A 27,214-nucleotide genomic window follows, 5' to 3' on the forward strand; every position below is an offset into this window, starting at 1 on the left:
ATAACAGAACAGATAAAGCGAAAAGTACCTACGGATATTAAAGAACATTTTATTGATGTTTGGTCACAATTCACGAATCCAAACGAAACTGCAAGCAAATTAGATGATTATGAAAATGTGCGATCAAACAGTGTGAGGAAAAAGAAAGAACTATATCAAGAGAATAACTGTTCTAAACATCAAACCTACGACGAAAGAGAAGAGAGACATTTTTCGGAACGGAAGTATGTACCCCCGCCTCAACGAGAATTCAGAAACAAAAACTTTCATAAAAACGAAACTACAAATTCAAGAAAAGTAACAAGAGACTGTTACGTTTGTGGATTGTCACATTTTGCTAGAGACTGCCCAAATAGACATAAAAAATCGCAATTGAGAGAATCTGCGGCAGAAAAGAAACGGGAAGACATTTTAACCGCGGAAATTCAGTCGGAATTAATTAATGGTGAAAAAAGCTTAAATATCAACCCTTTACAATATGTTGATATTTGTGTGTACAATACAGAACTGAAAACCCTAGTTGACTCAGGTGCTATGATACCAGTTTTAAATTCTAAATATGTGTCAAGTGAACAAAAAGAAAAAGGAAAAACCATTTTAAAAAGTGCATTTGGAGAAAGGATTAACGCTATTCTTTCGAGTTTTCAAATATCATTAAAAGATAAAAACAACGAAGGATTTTCCAGGCCTATTGAGATAGTTGCAGCTGTCACGGATAGAATTCAAGAGCAATTCATCACACCCCCCCCCCCTCTGTATTAAACTTATTGGGAGAAAGCATAAACCACAGCCGCACTCAAAACTTGTCTGGATTAGAGGCGCCGATGGAAGAGAGCTTTGATGAATTTATGATTTGTTGTGGAGTTAGTAAGAGCGAAGAACAACCGAGCGGAAATGAAAGCGATTCTTTGGATAAGAAAAACAAAATTAATGCGTTGAAAGAAGAACAAAGAAAATGTGATACTTTGCTGTCAGTAAGAAAAAATTTATCCCTTGGAAAAGGAAACTTTTTTATGAATGATGAATTAATATTCCACCGGGATAAAATATTAGGCGAAAAAGTGAGTCAGTTGGTTTTGCCCAAAAATAAGAGACAGCAAGTTCTTAAATTAGCACATGAATCAATTTTCGGATGCCATAGGGGATTAAAAAAGACTAGTGAAAGAATTAAATACAGTTTTTATTGGCCAAATATGACAGAGGATATTAAAAACTTTTGTAAATCCTGTAAAGAATGACAGTTGAGGAGTCCGGAAAAAATGATTGATAAAATTCCTATTACTCCTGTTCTCCGTCCGGAATTGCCATTTGAGATAGTAAATATAGACTTAATAGGACCCATTGAACCCCCTTCTGCTAGTCGGCATAAGTATGTATTATGTCTGATGGACCAGCATTCTCGATGGCCGGAGGCTATCCCTCTTCGTTCGTTAACGGCTAAAGCTACGTGTGATGCTTTATTGGAGATATTCATGCGGACTGGAATACCCAATGTTATTGCAAGTGATAATGGAACGAACTTTATTTCTAAGTTAACCCAGGAATTCATGAAAAGATTAGGTTGTGCTCCCAGATTTACGACGCCTAACCATCCAGCCTTATAGAAAGATATAATAGGGTGTTCAAAAATTCACTCCATCACATTATCAGAACTGATCCGAGTAATTGGGATAAATACATTCCGTATATGCTTTTTGCGTACAGGGAAGTTCCTAACTGTACGACGGGTGTTTCGCCATTCAAGTTGATGTATGGACGTGAAGCACGAGGACCTCTCAGTGTTCTAAAATCGAGCTGGTGTGATGATATTGCCATTCCGTTAAACATGGAGAAATTAGTTGTGGATTATTTACAGGAGCAAAAAATAAACTTAGAAAGAGCTGCAGAGGAAGCATCTCTCATCGCTTCTGGTAAACAGCACGCATATGCAGAATATTTTAACCGCCGAACCGCTTCTAAGGAATTTAAGCCAGGTGACCAAGTTTATTTATTAATACCTGATTCATCGAACAAATTGTATGCCCGTTGGGACTGGTCCTGGAGAAGTTATCGAGCATTGCCCTCCACATTCATATAAAGTAAAACTTAGCGATGGAAAAATTCGGCATTGTCATGCAAATAAAATTCGGAAATACTATCCAAGAATTAATGCTGTAGGCATAATCTTTGAAGATGATGCAGACTTTGGAGAAGTTTATTCATCCCCCAGTTATAAAAATGTATGTTACTGGAAAGAAATATTTGATCAAGTGGATTTGCGACATCTTTCTGAGGAAGTGAAATGTCAAATCTTGAACTTATTGCAGAATCATCATTCAATATTTACCGGACAAGTTAGAGTTGCAAAGGTTGGTCATCACAAGATAAAATTAGAGGACGATAAAGAAAGGAAAAAACCTTACGTGTACAGGATTCCTGAAGCGCTGAAACCTCAAATAGACTCCCAAATCGAAGAACTCCTAAAACTAGATCTAATTGAAGAGAGCTCAGCTGACATTGCTTATCCTATAGTCTGTGTAAACAAGAAAGATGGATCTATCAGGATGTGCGTGGATTATCGAGCTTTGAATGCAGTGACTAAAACCGACGATTTCCCCATGGAAGACGCAACGGAATTAATATATTCCATAGGACAGGCAAATGTGATTAGTGTGTTAGATCTTTTGAAGGGGTACTATTCGCTTCCCATGGAAGAAGATTCGCGGGATTATACATCTTTTAAGACCCATAGAGCGCAATATCGTTTTAAGGTAATGCCTTTTGGGCTGAAAAATGCAGCTGCTACTTTTCAAAGGGAAATGAACAAAGCATTGTCACCATACAGAGAATTTTGCCGTGCTTATATTGATGACATTGCTATATTCTCCAATGATATTCCCTCTCACTTGAAACATCTTCATTTGGTGCTGGATAGATTGGAAGAGCTGCAATTCACTGTTAATCTTTCAAAGTGTGCTTTCGCGAAATCTGAAATTTCATACCTGGGACATATAATTGGCTCAGGAAAGCATCAAGCTGATCCAGCTAAGTTGGAAACGATCTCTCGTTTGCCCGTACCTGAAACCAAGAAACAACTACCTAGTGCTCTTGGCCTGTTCAACTATTATCGTGATTATATTGCAAATTTCGCCGAGATTGCCTTTTCATTAACGGAACTAACAAAGAAAAGAAGCCCTGATGTGTTGCCGTGGTGTGAAATGCATAGTGTTGCTTTTGAAAAATTAAAATCAGCATTGTTACACGCTCCTACTCTACACACCCCGAATATGAGCAAACCCTTTGTGATTCATTGTGATGCCTCGTCAATCGGGATTGGATCGTGTTTATCACAGACTGTTGATGGAAAAATGTGTCCTATCGCTTATGCAAGTCAAAAATTAAACAAAAGCCAACAATCTTGGTCGACAATCGAACGGGAAGCATTTGCTATAGTTTGGAGCTTGAAAAAGTTTGAAACCCTTGTGTTTGGATCCGAGATCCACATTTTTACCGATCATAACCCCCTTCCTTATCTGACCAAGTGCGCTCCTCAGTCATCTCGACTACAAAGGTGGGTATTTGCCTTGCAGAGATTCAACATGACATTAAAACATTGCTCTGGTTCTAAAATGCCGCATGCTGAGGCTCTGTCACGTTTATTACCAAAATAGACTGAAAAACATTTTTTTAGTACTAATATCATTTTTCTGTTTATATATCAACATGGGATTAGTGACTATAAAATAATAATAATTTATGCTTGATATTATATATATTTGTTTTAATGTTTTTTTTATTATCATTTTCTTAATATGTTGAATAATTGGTATTCGTTGAATATTGGTATCTTTTGATTTTTAATAAAAATAAAAAAATAAAACATTCTTCAATTTCCTTGGATTTGAGAAATAGCAAATTTTGATTTTTTTTTAATTCCTGTAAATTTAAATTTACATTGGATTTTATTTATAGCTGATTCGAAAAATAAAATATTTGAATATTTTATTTTTTATGTAGTGATTGGATTTTGAAGCGTTAGGAAATAAACGTTCATAGATGGCGATTTACGAGTCACGATTTTGTTACGAGTCAGATAAGGTCATTAATAAACTGTCATTAACTACGAGTCATTAATAAACTGTTGGTGTATAGTATTAGAAGAGAAAGTAATTATTTGCTCGATTCAAATAGCCACTGGCAAGTTGTTTTTCCACCTCATGTAAAACAAATAGATGATTTTAATTGTGGTGCCTATATTAGTTACCATGTGTATCAGAAATTAAACAATTTATCATTGACTGAAAATTTCGATATAGTTGCTTTTAGAGCATTAATGTTTGAACAAATCACTGCATTCTTAAATTTTTAAAAAGCTAGTTTTGTGTTGAATACACATTTTTAGCATTGTATGCTCACTACATTTCTTTAAGTAATTAAAAAAAAAATGGAAATTGGACTGTACACCATTAATATTTTAAACTTTAAATTAACAAAATTCCCAATGGTTGGGTTTAGGTGATTGTTTAGACTTTTTCTGGCTTTCACTTAAGCTCTTAACTTTTAGGAAAGTTCCTTGTTTATTTCAGTTTTAGTAACAATCAAATGCAAATTTTCAGTGTTGCATTGATGTGAGAATGGAGAACCCAACTTCCTAGTAAGTATATGGAATTTAAATCTGTAATATAAATTAAAAGATTATGATGTGAATTCTAGATATTGAAGTGTGTGCTTTTTTATGTGCTTGAAGAGTTGGAAAAATTATTAAGTATTCATGTTGTTGCTTGCATTATTAAAAATCCCATTTTATTTATTTTGTCTTCTAATAAAGGAATAACATTCCGAATGTTTCGGTTTAAGTAATTGTCTAGTATATTTTCTGGCTTTCTCTTAATCTTTTAACTTTTATTAAAGTTCCTTTTAAGTATTTTAGATACAGATGAAGTAATAAATTCTGCATGGAAATTGGAATGTAGAACTAATTTTCATGAATATCCAAGAACCTTTTTAAATGTGGGAAGCTTTATTTAATGTAAGCTGAAATGCACTGTCAATGTTTTTGAGTAATAGGAAATGAAAATTCAATTAAAGGGGTTTTCATTTGCATCTGAAATAATCCTCTTATAGAAATTGAAAATTTAATCATTTTTTATTAAAACTGTTACATTTCCTTGTTACTTATAAACTTATTAAATAACAGATAACTTAAAAGACATATTCACTTTCTTCATCTTATTTCTAGATCTTTTTTTGTTGTTATTGTTGTCTTTGTTTTTGGCAATAACCTTTGAATATTACAAGAACAAAAAATAAATATTTTCAATTTTCAGTCACTTTTTAAATAATTTAAACACGTGTTTCAACAATATATTTGTATACAGTAGACTCCCGTTTTTCCGCGGGCGGGTTATCCGCTCCTGCCGCACAAAGTTTGTTTTTTATTTATTTATTTATTTTGTACAAGCGTAAAGCAAAGAAAATAAAAATGTTCATAAAATTGAGCGAAACGCTAAATTTGCTAACATCGTGCTTATTTATTGCAAAAATATACCAGGCCTTCTCGGAACCTTCCCGAGGTCAGTTTTGAGTGATATACTAAAATATTAAGCGTTAGTTAAACATTTCCTGCTGTTTATTTTACGTTTTATTGTACATAAAACGATTTTTTAAAGTTGGAATGACTGTTTCCTCTTTTGATATACCCGTTTTTAGCTTGTTTCGGATTATCCGCGGCGGCCTCGCCACCCAATTCCGCGGATAATCGGGAGTGTACTGTACATACATACATACATACACACACGCTCGCACAAGAGATATAACATGCAAAAATGCATTATGCTTGTATGGAGGAAAAAAAAAAAGGATCTTTCAAGGTTTTGCTATCATGTTAACAAAACCTCCAATTAATAGGCTACAAAAAAACTAAAATTAATAGGCTCACAAAAAAAACTAAATTTAGGAAAATGTAATTCTTAACACATATGTATTAAATAAAGTATGAAACATATTTTTTAGAAGAACAAATGCAAGAAAAGGGTTTATGCAACTTAAAATACCTCTTATTTATTTGATAGTTATACTCAGCTCAATGGTTTGGAGTTTTCTTTGACATATTAATGTTTATGATTGCAATATAAATATTTACTGATATATATAGTTGTTTAAACTGAGATTTTATGATTTGAAATGAAAATGTTAGTTTTTATTAATAAAAATATTTAATATTTTTATTTGATGAAAAAATTTGTAAATCATAGGATCTTATGATGATGTTTTAGAACTCTAAATATTAATCAGAATTTGATCATTGTAAAATCGAGCACATCTAAATAAAGTATAAATGTCAAAAGCTGTGATTTTATTCCTCTAAGTTTAGTATAGAAATATTGCCAATAAAAAAATCATGTTAGAATTTAAAATTATCAACTTTATTAGATGTCTTTGCCGACATGGCTGGTTTGTCAGGTTTTTGGTTGTACTTAATTTCAGTTATGTCCCAAATTTGACACTGTAGGTCAAATGATGTGGCCTGTAGAGAGTCAACACACATACATTCACCTTTATTATTATTATAATAGAGATTATTTTTTAAAAAAATGGATCAAAAGTGATAAATCGTGTGCTTTCTAAATTTTTTGACAGTAAAATAATTTTATAATATGTAATATATGAAATGAAAAAAAAATGTTTACTTTACATCAAACGGTACTTAGTTATATATTATAAAAGAACCAATAAAAGAAAAAAGAAATGTATTTTTATAATTATTTGAAGGTTTTTTTAATTTAAAATCTAAAAATACTTTTTTTAAACATTTATATCAGTATATGTTTTGCTACCTGATGTATACAAGTAAGATGGGCAAAAAAATCATTACTCCTATTTAAATTATGTTAATCATTTCAAAAGCATTGTACAAAAATAAGCAAATATTAAAAATGATAATGCTTTATTCAAAAGAATCTTTACTTTTAATATTTGTTTATTTCTATATAATGTAATTAAATTTATATGTGCTGTACTGATCTAAATGGTATGGCATGAAATAAGAAAGGTGAAATATTAAGAGAAAAGTTCTGCACGCAAGCTAACAAATAACAGAAATGTGACTTCATTTTAGAAAATATATTCTCATAAACACATCTATCAATAATTATCTGGTAAAAATGTTTATATTAATAACATAAAATTTTAATAAAATCACTAAGAAAGACACTACATATATACATGCTCATTACTTTATAACTACTCTCAACATTCAGGATGAGAAACCCCATTAAATAATTTAGAACATTATTATTAATAACAATTTTTGTGTATGGCAAAAGCAGTGGTAGTGATAATGATTAGAATAATCTTATTTGTATTGTATACCATTTTTGATGAGAATTTTTAGAAGTATGCAAGTATACATTTATCATACAAGTTTGTGAATTCTGTTATTGAAGGGTTTTAGAAATTTGAAGGATAAAATGTGAACAAATTATTCATTTTTAAGCTATCACATATCTTATTCCTCAAAACAACAATCTGAGCCACAGTAAATATGTTAATGGTCCAGTAGCCATAACAGTATATAATAAAATTGTAAATAATACATTTTTACTGTAATTTTTAAAATTCATAATTAAACTCTTTAACAGATCAAGTTCAGTAGAAACTGCATGGTATCAAAAATATACTGGGGTAAAAAAACCTTTTAAGGCTGAGAGTTGTATATGGAACAAGTTTCAGGATTTAAATCATCGGAATTATAGTGTCGGAATTCCAATTGGCTTGTCGGAATACTTGAAACAGCAGGTTTTTCTACAAACAATGCAGGACCTTAAATGATGCGTACGGACGCTTGTTAATCGTTTTATATTCGCATAATAAGTGCTAAGTCGATGATGCTGTACATTTTTGTAAATCACTTTTTTTTTGCTATCTCTTTCTGCTTCTGAAATAGGGAAGGCTATTTCCACAATTTTCCACCAGGTGGCGCTGTAGGTAGTTTTATTCAGTAGCGCATGGCTATTTTACTATACCTAGACATCACTTATATCACACACTCACACTCACACACTTCGATAATACCAATTTCTTTACCTATATTTTAAGTTTCTACTTTTAATGTACTCTACTTTAGAACTCGGTCATGCTTGATCTCAGAAGATTGAAACGTTAGATTGTCTTGCTGAATATGATTCATAGGATCGGAGGATTGTATAAAATTTTGTCTTCGTGATTATTTTCATAGTTGAATTTATTGATTGAAATAGAACAAAATATTTTGTCTCATTTAACACTATTTGAAAATAAAACTAAATTCTATAATAAATTGGAGAAATCTTTATTATATAATTCTTTAAAATATTGCATAATTGAAAAAATTCTGAAATGTCAAGAATATTTTCTCAGAATATGATTCCTTAGAACCAAAGGACTGCACAAAACTTAGATTTTTTAAAGTTTATTTATAAACCGAGACAAAATAAAATATTATTATTTTCATCGTTTAAATACTTTTGAAAGCAAAACTGGTAACAAAGATTTTTTTTATTGAGTAATTCTTGGAGATATTTCATAAATTATGAACATTATTCTGCAGTGCACATAAAGTTTCGACGCCAAAGGATTATTCAGTTTTCCGTATTTTCTTTTAAAAAATCAATGTGCTTTGTTTCAGTAAAAAATTATTTTCCATTAACTTAAGCTTAACCACTTTCATCTTAATTTAAAATTGAAATTTTAGGGGAGCTGGCAGAAAATTAGAGAGAGAGAGATACAATGAGAAGAACGGTTTGAAACTTCCATTAGAGTGCGGAAGAATTATGGGACTATCAAAGTATAAATCTAAAAAGATTTTTCCAAAGAAGCTATTAAGAGATCAAGTTACATAAAGTATTTAACTGGAAATTTTAGTAATCAGTAATCTCTAAAAATAAATAATTCATTTGCAAAGAAGCATACATTAAAAATACAACATCATAGCAAAAATATTGATAACAATGAAAAAAAGAAAAATAGGTAGTGTCTTGACTGACCTGAATGAATATTGTAATCTTAAAATTGCTTAATAAAATAGATTGCAGAACATACAAATTTTCTTAAAATTAATATCAACGCTATAAATTTGGTATGGAAGTACTGTGTGGTTATAATTAAAGAGACCCTATTAAGACCCCCTCTAGAATCAATTCTACCCATCTGATTTTGATAAAACTTGGTATACACGTCATGTGGACCATGGGGAAAGGTTTCTGCAATAAAAAAAAGTAGTTCGTATTTTGGCCAGCAGATGGCAGTTTTAAAATGTCTTTATACGATCGGTGTCACTTGAGTTGGCGAATCCGTGGTCGGCAATACAAAAAATTCTGCGATCCGTTTTAAAATAGTATTCATATAAGATCCAAGTGGTGGAAATAGTGCCTCCAAACACTATAAATTTGCTTGCCAATTTCTGGCGAGAATGGAAGCTGATGACATTTGGCCTTGGCAAAAATCTATGGTCAGATGAGTCGAATTTTTCTTTTTAGATGCAACTGTGAATAATCAAAATTGCCGCATATGGGGTGCTTCACCTCCTAATGATCTGCACCACCAACTGATTACGTGATTGTAAGGTGTGAATTTACTGCTTATTTTATCCTCAGATCGTTTTTCTTTAAATATCTCACTCCTCAAGGGCCTAAAACATGCGTAAGACAGTTAACTCATTCAAATACTATCTTCATAAAAGTTGAAACCACTCTCCAAATTAGGCACCAAGTCAAAGAGCTACTTCTTGCTAACTTTGGCGGCAATCGTGTAATATCCAGAGGTTTTCCAAGCGCCTAGTCTCCTCGGTCACCTGACGTAAATCCCTATGATTTCTGGTTGTAGGGATTACTAAAATACCTTGTTTATGGAAGAGGACTTTATCAGAGTTGAAAGCCAGCATTACACGCCATGTTGCTGTAATCAATCAAGGATTTCTTCGCGCTACCATTGAAAACACAGTAATGCGCTTTCAACACGCAATTGATGTCAATGGAGCTGAGTTCATTATGCAATTGAATAAATTATAATGATTCTCACAGATTTTTTGCCCTTCTTTAGGCGCCACAATTCTCCTGGTTTGAACTATTTTTTATTTCAAAAGTATTTTTCCCATGATCTATATAATATATAACAAACGTTATCGTTATCGAAATTCGATAGGCAAAATGGATTTCAGAGGGTTTGAATTGGCTCTAATTATAACCACCTTGTATTATATATCAATAGTCCTTTTAATCCATGGAGTGCTTCTTTATTTTTGGTAAAAATCCAGAAGGCATCCTACTACCACAAACCGAAGGGAGGTGTTGGCCGAGTCCGCCATTTCGGGGGGGGGGGGGGGGGTACGGCGGATGCTATGCATCTGAGCCCCACAATTGAGAAGGCCGAACATGATCAAGAATTAAAATAATGTTCTGAGCAATAATAGCTGGATGGAAAGAAGACAGGAATAAATTTATCTGGGACATTTCAGAGGTTTATTATATTTTAGTGCAAGTGTGCAACATATTCTAAACATAAGGTAATCAGATTTATGGTCATTTACCACACCTACAAGGTTAGATTGTATATAAAATTTTAATAATTCATGCTACAAAATGTTTAATATTTTTAGATTTAATCATGTCCATGCCAAGGAAATAAATATCCCTCTGGGTTGTCAAAAAAGAAAATTAGCAGAAATGAAAAAAGAAGAAAAGTTAAATTTCAAGAAGACACAGAGGTAGATCTGTTTTCTTGGCTACAAAATAATTCTGGCAATAAAATTGCTTCGACTTCAGAAGTTACAATTCGAGCTTCAACTGGAGATGAAGGTCTTGCTATGAAAATGTAGATAATAGGAAATGCGTATATGTTCATACAAATATGATCGTATCAGAGAATAATGACCATAACAAATATGATCAACTGATTATAAATGATCCAGGTCAAGTATTATAATTGATAAATGTAGAATGTATTATGTTAAAACCGGACCTGTACACAACAAAGGAGTTTTTGCTAAAAATGCTGAAGGAGAACATTTTCCTCTACATACTACTTAAAAAATGTTTTTCACTACGTACTGCTTTAAAAAATGCCTAATGGTGAAACTCAGCTTCGTAGCTGGTTAAATTATTTAAAAACGCAAGACTCGGTATTTTGTTTTTATCGTATACTATTTTCTAAAAGAAGAGGAAACGAAAAATCTACACGATTTAGAGGTGGCTATAATAACTGGATACTGTGAATCAAAATCGCGAGCATTTTATTCGCCATTTTAATTCTTTTACTGCTCCGAAAGAATTACTAAAATGGCTCGATTTATATTCGACTATTGATAAAACAAATCAAATTAATATAAATAAGGAAACGGAACTATTTAAATTACTATTGTATATGTCATTCTATTTTTAACAAGAAATAATCCTCCACTTTGAAAAATCCATGAAATAACAGGAATGCCTAATAATGGAAATTAGTATAATTGTTATCGAATCATTAAATAGATATGACTCTGTGCTAATGAGTCATATAAATAGAATAAAAAATTCGAGAACTAGAATTGTGCATCATTTAGTACATAGATCACAAGAGCAAATTCTTTCTGTGTTAGGAAATGAAGTTCTTATGAACATTAAAGACAATATAAAAGCAGCCACGAACTACAATATCCAAATGGATTGTACTCCCGATATTTTCCATAAAGAACAAATTTCAGTCTTTATTAGGTATGTAAATTTTGAAGAGAAAAGATAAACTATAAATGAGTCACTTATAAGGTTACTGAAATCAATAAAAATTCATGTAACTGAAGAAGGACTGGCAAAAGCTCTATTGAAAAGATTGAGTGAGCTTGATTTAGATGTTATGGATTGTAGAGGACAGACATACGACAACGGTAGCAACATGAAAGTGAAATATAAAGATGAACAATCTAGAATAATTGTTCTAAACCCCCACTGCAATTTATGTGCCTTGCCTATCACACTCTTTTAATTTATTAATTTGTGATGCTTCTTCCAGCAGTATATATTGTAAAATTTTCTTGGATATTGCAACTTTTATATTGCTCATTTTCTGCATCTATAAAAAGATGCGAAATTCTACAAAGATATTTAAAAATTACTCTTAAGCCATTAAGCGATACTCTTTAGGAAAACAAAGTAGATGCGGTTGAAGCAGTGTGTATACACAGTTTGAGCAAATTTGTAATGCCCTTGGAAGAATTTATTAATGCAAATAATAATAGAGCGGTATTCGAAGCTAAAAGTCTATTGGATTCAATACAAAAGAAGCCATTTATTTTAAGTTTGATAGTATGGTTTACAGTATTATCCAAAATTAACACTGTTAATAAAATATTCCAATAAAAAATAATCGTTCTTGATTCATTTAATCTAGACAGTAAAATTAAAACTGAAATCCAAAATTTAACACATTGTTAGACGAAGGAACAGTGACATCGAGCAGTTTGAATATTTCCGAACATTCTCCTGAAAAATGAATTCGAAAAAGAAAAGGTTATATTCCAAAATAGCAAAAGATGAAGTTATAGAAAACTTGGTAGAGAAATTTAGATGTTATTTTTTAACACTGTAATTGATACTGTTATTGTACAGATAGAAGATAGATTGAAAAGTATTTCTAATCAATCACTGGTATAAAAACATAAATTAGAAAAATATTCCAAAACTACAGTAGTAAAGTTTTAAAACAAAGATAATCCATATAAACCTGTTTTTGTTTCTTATGGCACTTGTAATAAACAAGCTCGCAAACGAAGTCAGCGATTTTAAGCCGAGAGAGCGTCTCTTGTTTTCAGTAGCACCATCTAGGGCCAAGAGTACGTTTTAGCTACTCTTGCGTCACATTCGCTTGCACATCCCCTTTTTACATGGGGGGGGGTACACTCACACACCTCACAGATAGAACACAGATGAACATCCATGCCCGAACCGGGATGCCGAGATCACGGGAAAGACTACCCCTATGCTAGGAGGCCGGCCCATATAAAACTAATACAGGAAATTGATTTGCTACGAAATTTAATTTTGATTGAAAGGGATATAGATAATGCACCATTGATATTGCAATACATACTAACTAATAATTATAAAGAGTTCTTTTTAAATGTATTAACTGTATTAAAAATATGTTTTGCACTGCCAATTGCAATAACAAAGGCGGAGCTCTCTTTCAGAAGATTAAAATAAAGAATTCGACTTGTCTTGATTCAAGCATGTGAGCATAACGCTTAAATGCACTCACGCATCGAAAAAGAAATTGCAAATTTTGCTGAAGTTATTAACAGCAAAAATAAAACAACGCATTAAATAAACATGCAATAATTATATGTTCTAGTTTGTAATTTTTTTCACTTTACCAAAAATTTAGGGCCCCAAATGGTTTTTGCACCCAGGCTTCTTTACAGAAGGTAACTCTGGGTGTTGGAATACAATTAACTTGAAATATAATGATCTTTTTCAATTCTTGAATGTCTCAATTGCTTGAACGGTGTTGGTGTGGTTTTCGTTAGTCCCGAGCCGCTTTTTTCATTAACTTTATCTGCCTGTCGTGGAAATTTTATGAGCTCTAGATTCCCTACTAGATGTGCATCTAGTTGGGCATTCTTCTACTGACTATCATTCAGAGCCGAAGTGTGCGAATTGTGCGCAGCCGCATGAATGAAATTCAAAGTTTGTCCTACTTGGCAACAAGGAAAAAAAATATTTCGTATACAGAAACAAGAAAATTGTGTCTGCTATCATCTGTTTCATCTTTGCAACCAAAGGGCAACAAAGAAAATCCTTTGATACAGCTAAAAAATTTATACAAACAGATTTAAGTTTTACCAGCATGTTCTGTGCATCTAAAGTCTCCGTTTCCATTCTCACTGATGATAAAATTTGTAATGTCACACGACCTCCAAAAAAGAAAAGAAAAAGGTTTTTGCGCCATAAAACCTCAAACACTCACTCAGTCATTAACTTTATCACGAGAAACAACCATACATGATTATTTCCATTGAATGAAATGTATTCGAACTATTGCCAAAACATGTTTTGCAATCTCTCCGAAATAATGAATGAAGCAGACAGGCACTAGGGTTTATACAAAAACCGGTTTTCGAATTCAATATTTCCAAAAAACTGGTTTTAGCTGTTTTTCGAATTTTTGTCAAAAAAAAAAAGAATAGGGGAAAGTATTTTATTTCATTTATATAAAATAATAATAAAAAAAAAGAAATCAATATCAAAACTGGTGATTCGAAGTGAGCAGTGGACTGTACTTTTGCTTAAACTTCTTTATTTACACTATATACACTCCTTTTGCGGTGAGTAGATCATATAATAGATGGCTGATTGCGGTATTGCATTGCGGTGGGCTTTGTTAAGCTTTACAAACTGAAGTTGTTTACAGCTTCTGCGGGGGCTGGGGAGCCGATGCGGGTCAACGTTCTAATGAACCCCTGAAAAGCTAGTGTTGACGTTACAGAACAACTTAGTACTGAGAGATTAATTATCTAATATAATATATTATTAAACCTTATATAAGAATATAGGATATATAACTTGACGAATAATATCAGCTCCTTTCTATACCACTTATAACAGTATTTTGAGGGTCAGGTCTTTTATTTTTGTAATCTAGTTTGAATAAAATATAAAATAGAGACATAACGGATGGAGAAAGTTTGAACCTTTCACTTCGGTGATAATCGCAAGGTTATCAAATTTTTCCGAAGAAATACTAATTCTTTTTTACTAAAATTATTATATGTAACTTTTCTATCTGCAACGAACCAAAGTTGCAAGATAATTACAACTGGCTCTATATAAGACACATTTTGACTGAATGATCAAATTTTAATAGTTAAACAAAAAAATGTTTTAAAAATACATTTATTCATTTACCAGATTCAGTGGAAGACACTCTAAATGAAAAAGAATTTAATTTATAACCAATATGAGTTAAATTAATTTTATACGATTAAACTCTTAAATGGAATAACATTTTTTTTTAAATTCTTCAAATATTCATCTTTTAATTCTGATAAAAAAAAAAAGAGAAGAACAAATAAAACAAATAAAAAGACGTGTCAAAAAAATCAGAGCTGGATCCAACTCAAGTTGTATCTTCTTTCGTTTGAATAATTTATTTTTACACATTTAATTTGTTTCCTATTTGTAAAGAAGGATTTTGAAATCGTTTTTTTTTTTTTTTTCCTTCTTCTTCTTCTCTTTCTGATGCCCTTACTAATTTTCAAATTTATATTCTTGATTATAATGCAGTACTAATATATTTTCAGAACTTATTTATTAATAATTAAATAATTTAAATTTAGAGCGCATTCATTATTCGGTAATGAGTATCTAAAACAACTGATTTTAAGATTTCAAAGTCAAAAATAATTAAAATTCCGATGACAGTAATCAAAAGCACTTTTTCTAATCTGAGTTTTATTAGTGCAGTTTAGAAATTGTATGCAGGCCCTTTTTTAATTGTTGTTTTCTGGAATCGTAGGGATGCGATCGGATGACGTTGATAATTTCTGGGGGGAGGATCAGCAACCAAAATCTTTCCGAAAGAAAACGAAGCGACGCAATTGATTGTAATTGATATGTTCGAGCAGTGATGCAGATATTGTTATTATAGTCATAAGATTAGTACTTATAAGCTTTCTTCTAATGTACCAAGGAACATTAAGAATTTTTCTAAGAAATAATTTCTATTTGCTCGTTTATCCAACAATGCGATCGGATCCCTATATCCAGAAAAAAATAATAAAGAAAATAGGATTCCACTCAGTTTCTGGTGCGCTCTAATAAAACTGTCTGGGTGAAGCACTTTTCGGGAATGTCATAATTTTTATAAAAATGTTACGCGTGTTAGCTTAAAACAAATTAATACATCCGCAAAAATTGCAGACTTTTTTTTTTTTTTTTTTTTTTGTTTTGGGTGGGGCATTTTTTGATTTATCAAACAGAATATTACCAAAATATTAATTTTGTTTTTCCGAAAAACCAATTTTGTTGAACATGATACTCTAAAATAGCAAAACATAACTTTTTGATTCCTTAACATGGCCTAACTAAAACGGTTTCACGTGTTCCTTTCTGTTTTTACCGGAGATATCTTGAAATAACCTTCACAACATCGTCGTTGTCATGGCAGCGGATCACTACAGAATGCTGTACGGATCCGTCTTTCTTTCAAATATCCGCCCTTGTAGGACCACCCCACGCAATAGAATTTCATTGTAAATTTTTTTTTGTCCTGTCCGTTTTGTAGGTATATAAAAACCATGTTCAAGAGAAACTTACTAGAAAAATTGCGTCGAAGGAAGGTAGGTACAATCGCATGTTTTTCAAAGTTCATAGGAAACTGAAAGGAGTGTTCAGAAGAGAAAACTATACGTCATAGTTTGAATTACTCGAACACTCAAACTTTTGAGCTTCAGAGTTGTTGACATTTTCAACTATAAAAATATTTGGTGCCATTTTCGTTTTATTTGAACTTAATTTCAGTAAACTATAATTTTAGAACTAAATGTAAACTGTAATTTTTTAAAAAATGCAGCTTTTATTTCTTTATTATATTTAAGAAATGTCGAGATTTTATACTCCCAGATATCTGTAGAATCAAGTGGAACTTCTTTTATTCTGAAGTGCTAAGCGTGTAAAGAAAGTGAGCGCTCCAGAATAAGTCATTTCAATGATAATCTCTCATATTACTACAGTAGTGCCTGTAAGAAGTAAATCACACGGAAAACCTTTTTCTTGATATAAGGGTCCCCCGGATTCGAGGCTCTGTCGAGGGAGAATAAAATTTGAAGGGGGGGGGGGGGGAAAAGGAATTCTCCTTCAAACTTATCAACATTTCACTCCCCCCACCTCACCTTTTACTCGCGCAATCCATTTTATTCATATAGATATGGAACAATTAAATTAAAATCCTGTCAGGGTTTAATGTCTTTAAAACTATATTTAACTTTATAAAAACAATTTTTTATTTTTAAATTTACTTGTTGCGTGTTTTAGGGGTTTTGTCTTAATTGATTCTTGTTTATAAAGATTTTCATTTCCTCCCCGGATGTATTGAAGTGGAGAACTTTCATTCTGCTGTGTATTCTTGATGAATATATACTGCTTTTAATGTTTTCAGAATATTTACAACAAAAAAACATGTTTCTAACTGTCCCTTGTCTGATTTAGGGACATTAATATTCGAGAGCCTCTCTCTTTTTGGAGAGGTATTTAATTTCTTCATCAATATTCCAGCCTTAAAACATCTAACATTTCTGCAGTTTATCTTAGAGTAACGTACTCTAGTCAATAAAACACACGAATTTTTAAATCGTTGTTTCACTCCAATATCATATCTGAAGTGGAAGAATTTATTTGTCCGGAAATGAAAATAAGCTTAAAATCACTTCTTCAGTATTCGAGAGTGGATTAAAATATAATATTCCTATTGTATACTTCATAAGGTATTTTAGGCCTTGAAAATGCAATTCTTAAAAATACAACTATAAAAAATAACTTTTTAAGATGCAACGCTTTCAGATATATAGCTTGATATACTGCAAGTATTTATAAGCATAAAAATAACAGCTAAAATGAAAATGAAATGTTTACCAAATCTGATTACTCATATCCATACTCAAAAATATTAGAAAAATTTATTCGCAAAGAAAACATTAAATTTTTGATATCAATTTAGCTAAGCGTGATATTTTTTATATTTGTTATGCATTTTTACTTATATTTCTGCTTCTTGGCTTTATCAATAATGTAACATTATTCTGAGTTATTTTTATATCACCTCGTTTGAAGCGGTGAAATAAAAGCGTCGTTTATGTTTTTATTTCTTATTTGAAATAAAATAAACATAACAAATGTGCATTCTATTTTTTCTTAAAGCAGGTTCCATCTAAGAGGATGACGCAGATGTTACTGACCTTGGAGGTAAGATAACATATTTTCACAATCGTTGATTAGATTTAGGTGAGTTGAAGGCAGTCGATAGATAATGTGATAACACATTATCTATCATTTCCTGCATAATATTTTTGCTGTAACACAGTTTAAGACTGTTATAAAGCTCTTAACCGTTAAAAAATTAAAAATTTTTTAATTAAAACTGAGGGAGGGGGGAGTGTTCTTCCTCAACTTTTCAGCATAATTTCTCTAAAATAATCATAATATTTTGGATCGTACGATGAGGAGAATTGAGTGCGCATTTCAGAATAGTATGTTCTTTTCGTAATGCATTATGACCTAAATCTGATACACATAAATTTTCGCTTTAAAAGCCACATATCTAATTTCGTTAATCGCTAGAGTTTCGCTTAAGTGAATTGTGCCCGTAGATTTTCGTGGACAGCAATGCATTTAAAATCAATCCTCTGGACCCGTTCTTCCACTAAAATGCAGTTTTTTTAAAAGAAATATCAGATCCTTATTAAATTTCTGAAATCGGACTCTGGTCTTCTTTATATACAAGCAGATTAGTTGTATTGAGTTATTGAAGCATTCAGTGGCAAATAGTTCTAAATTTAGAAATTAAAACTCTTGCTCTTCTTGCAAAGAGCAGAAAGTTTACTGCTCAAACTAGAACATAAAACAATATGCATTTTAATGAACCTATAAATTTGAAAAAATTTTCTACAGTAATTCATTAGATGCGTGAATTTATTATTACAACGCTATTTCTATGTTTAGAAATCAATATAGCCATTAACTAACTCCTTAGCTACAAGCACCACATATTTATGACATTATTATTTCTTAACTGAGCTAGTTACCGTGACATACAGTGGCTTCTAAAAATATTTGTACATTATGAATTTTAATTCGTTTCCAAAAATTAGTATTTCAGAATGAGAATTTTTTAGAAATATCTATAATTGTTTCTGAGCAAAACTCCATAAAATACTCCATAAAACTCTATAAAAAAGGATGTAAACACAAAGTTGTCTCACAAAAGTCGGAGCATCCACAACAGCTTTTAAATGTCTATCTATACAGTGAACTAGCTTATATGCTGTTTCTAAATCACTGTTGCACAATTATTCCAGCATTACTGTTTTTAGTTTAGTTTTAGTATTAATGTTGTGTCTTCATATTCTGGCTTTAAATTTTTTTTAGAAATCAGACAAAAATGACTACGGCAATCAAAACGGCATCTTCAATTTGGAATTTAACAAGATATGAAAACGGTTTTCTAACAATATCCAGATGTAGAAGTCTTTTTTTTTATCATAAACAGTAACAACACAAATAATAATGAATCTGGGATTGAACAGCGAATTTGACAAAAATAAAGCTTTCTTTCCTGGTGGTTCTTATTCGAATTTATAATGAATTAAATTCATTCCAGCCTCAAAGAGTAGCAAAAATATCAAATTAATAGTTTTTTGCTTTATTCACAACTCTTCTATTACAAAAAAATTATTATTTTTAATTATTTATTAAAAATTATTTCAAAAAAAAATTTTTTTTTTGTTCTATACAGAAACTTTTATTATTAATGAAATTCATTCCCGATTCTCCCCATTCAGCATAACTTTCAACAATATCAAACAATTCATTAAGTATTTGCAAAGACTTCTAGTTTAGATTGGAAATATGACCTTCACAATGTATTTGTATTAAGTCTAATTTCATATTGAGTCTAGTTTATCAATCGCCATTGGCATAATTCACTTTCGTTGTGGGGATATATTTATTTGGCTTTGCTTATCAGTTCTGAGTCAGAAATGATACTTGCTTTAAGAACTTGGCGATTTGAATTTGGGAACGAATCGAGACAACTAAATACATACAAGTTTTAAAATAAGAGAAAAATAGTCTTTTTGTTTTGAAGAAGTTTTATGTTAGTCCAAGGAATAAAAGAAAAAAGGAGTGCATTTTATTAAATTTAGCTCATTTAATCCCCGTGCTTGGCTCTCTGGTAATGGCGGCCAGAGTACTTGCTTTGCCTGTGCCACCCTAATTACGCCACTGAATATCATTTGGGCTTTTTTAAAAGAATTAGATAAGAAACTTGAAAGCGAAAGATTCCAGTTTTCTTTTGAGTTCTAGTTGAGCCAACTTTCTGTTAAAATGTCGTCTAATTTCTTTTCTTTCATGATCGCTTCCAATTTTTTCCCTGTGAGGATTGAAGAGGTTGAAGTTTTTGTGAGTTAAGAAAAATCAAATCACGTGATGAATCTCTTTAGCTTAAGTCACTGCATAGAATAGCAAAATTAGACGAATTAGTTGTTTTATCGAAAACTATCCATGATCGAAAATCCTCGGAAACATAATAGGAAAATAACGTGCTTGATTTAAAATGTTATAAAAGCCCTTAAAGATTTATTAGATTTTTATTACAGTTACATAAAACATGGTCTTTTCAAAACATGAATTTTAAAACCAATGCAATAATTTTAAGCGGTGCAGAAGTATTATCAGGAGCAAGGCTTTTCTGTATACCAGTGGTTCTTAACCTTTTTAAGCCGCGACCCAAATTTGAGAAATATGTTCATGTCGCGACTCAAAAAAAAGTCAAAATTTTTTCATTGCTTTATTTTAGATCGTATTTTTAAAAAATCTTCAATCCTACGATGATGATTTTTTTTAACTTACAAATTTTTTATTTATTTTTTTAATAATACAGATAAACAAAAGTACTTTTCGATCCAAGAAAAATTTAATTAATAATCAAGTTTTTTTAATAATTTTTATTGACCAAATTAAAATATATTTATAACTTTTTGAAAATAATTGACATTTTAACTTATTCCTAAAAAAAAAAGAAATATCATTACATATGTTCAGTCTTTTAAATTTTAAATGCAAGTCATACAGTTTTAATGAGAACCTTGTGCTTGAATACATTTTGAAAGATCTTCAAACCTTCTCTTGTACGCCCTCGCCAGCTTTGCTCCATTTAGTTCTCACCGTTATTATCATCACACGTACTTTTTTTGCTCTCGCTTTTTAATCAGCTGATATTTTTTGATCTTGTTAATCACATTCATTTTCGATTGTTGATATTTATTCAAGTCGTCATTTCTAAAATGTCTGAAATTTGGTGTATTACTAACTTTTTTGGTTCGACTGAGCGCGACCCAAGAAATATGCTTCGCGACCCAATTTTGGGTCGCGACCCATAGGTTAAGAACCGCTGCTGTATACATTGCCGAAATGTTTTTTCAAATGCATAGAAATGTCTAAATGCATACTCAAAACACTCTTGTAAACATATGTTATGACCATTCGCTCCCAAACAACACGTTTTACAATCCGTGCAATGCAGTAAATATTCAGATATGTTGGACTAATTTATAAATATTTAGCAGACATTTTTTAAAAATAAATAAGGTACCAAAACTGAAAACAAACCAAAACACATAATGCTTTTAAATAGTGCGAGTTTCTTCATTGTTCAAAAATAAAACTATGGTAAAAATTTTATAAAAATCTTTTAAGACTATTATATTATTTTAAAATATAGCAAATTACCTTCTTGTTATGTTTCAGTAGAAAAATAATATACAAAATACATAAAAATATATCTGGAACCATTGTGATGTAGTGAAATATATTTTAAATAACCTGTGATCAAATTTTAAAATTATAATTTTTAGGTATTATTATTTAAACTTTTTATACATGACTATTACTACTATTGTTACTATCCGGTGAACTGATAAAAGTGTTCAAATATGTAATATTTTAAAAATACTTTCAAACAAAATCATAAATTTAAAAAAAATGGAAATCCAAAATGTCCTGGAGTCCCTTAATTAAGAAAAAAAAAATTTTAAACTACTTTAGAGTTTGGAGAAAGTAAGCACTGGAGCTGATTCGTTGCTAGAGAAATTATTTTTGCAATAATAATTCTTAGTCTCCTCGTCAAGCATGCTCCTCCTTTCTTTATTGCAGACATTTATTTCGATATTTCAGGAATTGGATCGTGATGTAACCACCGTATTGACAACCAGCAGCCCCTACATTGCAGAGAGCGCCGTTGAATTCAGTTACAAAGTAAAATTTTCGAAAACATATTCAGTAGTGATGTTAACGTGATGACGCTGGGTTTTTATTTGAAAATGATAGTTTCATACGCACAAACTTTCTGTTTTTAGGGCCGAGCGTATAAGCCTTTACAGAATCACAATCGTGCCATCATTTTCTATGAGCAAAGAGGAAACATCAAGAGAAAGGCCCTGGAATCTGACAAGATAGGTACTTCTTTCTGCCTATATGTCCTATGAAATTCTGAACGATTCAAGTTGAATTTCTTTTAAATCGTTAGAATTCTTTTCTAAAACTGCTGACTGAAAGTGGCAAGTGATAAAAGGGAAAATATCGGGAAACTACAAAGCGACCTGCTTGCAGGACTGCGGAGCGCTTCTTTGCATTCTATTTAGGAAACATAAGTGCTCACATAGCATTTTAAAATTTAAAAAAAAACAAAACGGAATTTGAATTTTTGTTTTTTTTTGGGGGGGGCAGACTTTGATATCGTTTGCCATTTTTAGTCACCAATCATAAAAAGCCTTATAATTTAAATAATTGGAAAGCATTAATAATTATAATAATCGGATATAATTTGTTCAGAGATGCTGATAAATTCTTTAATTAATAGTATGTACGCGTGTGTTACATATAAGCACACAGTTAAATTGAAATTGAATATAAGTATAATAGAAGCCGCAAATTATAATATATTCAATTTTTATCTATTTAATAAGAGACATTTTTTTAATACAGTTTATAAGAAAAATCAAGTATTTGGACTACTTTAAGTTTAAAAGATAATGAGACAATATATTAAACTCTCCGTATTTTGGAAAAAATTTTTGATAATTTCATAAATTAAGAATTATTTACAATATCAAGAATTTAACAATTCTAGATAGTTGTGAAAGAACGTATGTAAAATAATTATGTGTTCCTATCAGGTTTAATGGAATAGAAAATCATAACGCACCAATACAATTGCATGAATAGTAACATTTCAAGTGTGGAGAATCCGATTTATGTAAGGGGCGCAACATTATCAACAGCCCTTTAAGTAAATATGTGCTGAAACAATGTACACACTTTTCCTCTTCAAAAATATTCCAATCAAGAAGTTTCTGTATTGAAATCAATTTATACTGATTTCTGCTATCGAATTTCTTAACGTTCGGATAACAGTGTAAGGTAGGGGTGGCCAACCTTTACGGATCAACATGCCTATTTTTTCTAAAGAAATGTTTGATGGCGTGCGGTGAAATAATTTTGACGTGATTATTGGGAAAATAATAAAAGTTAATATTGGCAACTCAAAACTCTTTATTTATTACGAAAAAATACATTTTGCCCTGTATGGTAGTAAATGTTTTAGTTATACGTGTAATTCGAATTAAAGTAACATTTGTGCGACTTCTGTTGTTGCAGATTGGATGACAAATAACTTATATTAGGATCGTAAGGTTACTTTTAGCAGAATGCATGCTGAATTGGAATCATCTGCCAAACGGTTTCTAAGTGAATCGTTTATGTTATTCATCTCTGAAAATAATGAACTCGCAAGCATAGGTAGGTGAAAATATGGTTAAAATAGCATGAGCCAGCTTCTTCAAACAGTTAAATGTGTCTGGAATCGAATTCCATATTTCCAAATTTTTGTTACTGACTTTTTACTGTATATTGCTTGTTAATCTTTCTGTTTCAATCCATTTTAACTTTTTCCTTGTTTCAATAAAATTTTGAATCCATATTGAACTGGACTTGAAGTCAATCAGTTACATTTCAAACTCTTCAATTTCCAACCAATCGAATTGGGACAAATTCAGTTTATCAAATGAAGTCATATCAGAGTACATAAAATACCTGAGCGTTTCCAATAATTCTTTGAAATGAAAAAATCTAGCTGATAATTCCTTGATTGAAGAATCAATTACGGAAATAAATTCTACAATAACTTTTTCTTTGGTTTCTCATGTACATCTATATCTTTGATATTTTTTTTTTTCAAATTTGGGAAGTCCTTGTAGTTTCTAGTAGTTATATCGTTTCTGAAAACAGACAGTTTAACGTCAAAAGCGCGAATGAGATCCATCATGACGATAATTGTTTTATTTGTGCCTTGAAGCTTTACTTTCAGTTCATTGAAATGTTGGCAAATGTCTGTAAAAACAATTTTGATAGCCACATAACATCCAACGACTGTGGCTATTGTTCAATTTTCCCATCATTTTATTGAAACAGTCTGATTTCTTCAAAGCAGTTAAAAAAAATCTTTCAAGTACGTTCTCGCGGATCAACCAGCGAGCATTATTATCCATTAAGCTATTGTGCACCGTACTGACTTCATCCAACAGAGCATTAAACTTTCGCGTATTTAAAGCCTACGGCGATATGAAGTTGACTATTTTGAAGTTGACTATGAGATATTTCAAGAAATGTTAAACCACTTTTAGCATACAAGGATTGTTAGTGAATCATGCAGTGGAATTTAAGAATCAAATGTCCTACGTCTATTTGAAATAAACTAAAGGAACTTTTTTTTTGCCCACCATATTTGAAGCACCATCGGTTACTGAAACAATTCTTTTCAAATCAATGTCTTTCCCAGCTAGCGCATTTTTAACAGTCGTACAAATACCGGTGCCCTTTGTAGTTGTTAGCAACGGTGTTATCGCGATTATTTCGTCCTTAATGACGCTTCCTACATAATATCGTGCAAAAACAACTAAAGTTGCACATTTAGTGACGTCAGTACTTTCGTCAAGAATAACGATATAAAAGGAGCGGAGTGAATGTCTTTTTGTTGTTGTTGTTATTATGATACATTTCCAGCCAGTTTTAAGATTCTTTCTTTTATTGTGTTTCTAGATAGAGGAATATCTTTGATACACTGAATTATTTCATCTTTATTATCAAAATCATCAGAAAGCAAGGACGCGCCTGCTAATCAGACTTCCTTCAAAAACTCTCCCTCTTGAAAAGGTTTACTATGCCGAGCCATGACATTTGCAGCCGAGTAACTTGCCGGGCCCCTATGACAATTTTTGCTACCATATTTAATCATAGACGACGACTGTTTATTTCTGTATTTTATTACACTTGCAATGAATTCTTTTTTGCTCTGGTTCGCTTTTATGACAAAAGGATATATGATTTGTTTCAAAATGCCGTTTTAAGGAGATGTTTTACATACTACTGTCCTAACATAGAACACACACCACTTTGTCGCCTTTATTAATCATGCCGTATTTATCGGTATCCAACAGTCATTTTATAATAAAAATGAAGTAACTTAAAATAATTAAATATAAATAATTAAATCAACTGAACTAATTGCAAATAGGAACTTAATTTCTGAAAACTTTACATTTTTAGCCATAAATTAAAATTAAAGTATTCTTATAAAATCATCTTCCATTCTCATGTGTGTAGTATTTAGTTTTATCTAAACCATAACAGAGGCAAGGCATTCAACACTTTGGCACTTTATGGAATGAACTATGCTGACATACAAATTTTTTCCTGCAACAATGCCTATAAAAAGCATTTTATAAGAATCCATCAAGAGGCGTAAAATATATCTAAGTAAATTCTTTGTTGAAATTTAAAGCAGAAATTATTCCCCTAATGACATAAGAGAAGCTAAAATTAATTTCGAAACTTAACTTACCAGCAAACATACAGTTTCTTAAGGACGTGACTGCTCCGCTTAGCATTTGTTGAATTTCCAAATTATTTCACTCGTTTTTTGACACCATCCAAGGATTTTAAGTTTCACCTAATCGAAATTATTTTATTGGTTTTTTTTTAATTTCAGTTTCAAAATTCGGAAAGAAATTCTTGGCTATTATATGCATACGAATAGGCTCAGACAAATTCATTTAGTCGGGAAATAAAAGATTAAAAAAAATAGAAATATATATATAATAATCATGCAACAAATCACAAAGGCAAATTCGTTCTTCGGAAATTACGATGTCAAATCTTAACAATACGAATTGAAATTACTTCGAAGGTTGCACATAATGAGGTCACACTCTCTTTGCAGAGTGCGCGGCAGTGTGAACCAATAATATTGCCCAATTTTCTTCCATACATGAAATAGGAAGGGAATGGGAATATGCGCCCTGTGCACCGAGACCGATCACTCGCGTTTGTTCGTAATACTTCATAGTGAACTTTATTACTTAGAAATAAAATGCAAACCATTTTGTTCGGCGGCCTACCCTAAATATTGTGCTGGACGCGTGCCACCGGTTCGCCATCCCTAGTCTAGGGAAAACGTTCGTGCAGACGGAAGAGAACTTTGTGAGGATAAAAATGAAGACTTACTCGTCGAACTGAAAACGAAATTAAATAAACAAGCAATTTAGAAATATTTTAGAAATTACTGTCTGAAGAAAATTGTCTTTTATCAATCCTAAAAATGAAATATATAAAAACTGTTTTTAAGACATAATTTTGTAAGTGAACCGAAAGTGATAATTTTTTTTTCTTTAATCATCTTTTCAGTCCATAATTTTTAACTCATTGCTTACAAGTATCACGAAAAAATAAAAAATAAAAATTATTTTCAAATTCTGTGCTATTCCTATGGTATTATAATTTAATTAAATAAACAATCAACTAAAGATATTAAAAATGGGAGAATATGAACTATATTGTCATTAAGATCATATAAGTGTACGAAATTTCAAAACTCTAATGAAGTGACAAAAAAGTAGATTACAAGATTTACAAAAATATGTCCATGCATGCATTATTTTCACTGTATTCAGGTTAATGAAAATAAAGGAAGTAACCAAACTGAATTTAATGTTTGCCTTGGATGAAAATGGTTACAAATATAGTACTAAATATGAAGTGATTTTCTTTTTGCTTGATTCTTTAATGAGGAATGCATGGTTAGTATTAAGCCATTACTGCTGCCACCTGTACTTGAGGAAGAAAATTGCAATGCAATCAATTTGTATGACGTTTCAGTTACTTGACAAACGTAAATACTAATATTATCTTATTTCTGTTGAGTCCTTTTTCTTGTTTCCTCACAAACAAACGACGAACTCTAAAATTAAATTTAACAAAGTGCATTCGATAAGCATTTCTTGAGCATGAATTGTGTCTATTATTCGAGTTATACATTGTGAGCTTTGATTTACCTGCAGTTTTGATTTGAAATTGTCCTCCGGATCCTCACTAGATGTCGCCGCGAATGTTGCAATAAC

The 27,214-nt window shown here is 31.3% G+C and overlaps 1 protein-coding gene across 1 annotated transcript in view; it reads left to right on the plus strand.

Annotated features, from left to right (window-relative positions):
* Nucleotides 1-1,687: 1,687 nt before the first annotated feature.
* Nucleotides 1,688-27,214, plus strand: part of LOC129971252 (dynein axonemal intermediate chain 1-like) — a 56,965-nt gene continuing 31,438 nt past the window's right edge. The window contains exons 1-6 of the mRNA XM_056084845.1: nt 1,688-1,910; nt 2,779-3,190; nt 16,273-16,327; nt 17,904-17,948; nt 21,936-22,016; nt 22,118-22,217. Of these exons, the coding sequence (XP_055940820.1) occupies nt 1,688-1,910; nt 2,779-3,190; nt 16,273-16,327; nt 17,904-17,948; nt 21,936-22,016; nt 22,118-22,217 (916 nt within the window). The remainder of the gene's footprint in view (nt 1,911-2,778; nt 3,191-16,272; nt 16,328-17,903; nt 17,949-21,935; nt 22,017-22,117; nt 22,218-27,214) is intronic.

The sequence above is a fragment of the Argiope bruennichi genome, chromosome 6 (assembly GCF_947563725.1).
Source record: "Argiope bruennichi chromosome 6, qqArgBrue1.1, whole genome shotgun sequence".
Lineage (NCBI taxonomy): Eukaryota > Metazoa > Arthropoda > Arachnida > Araneae > Araneidae > Argiope > Argiope bruennichi.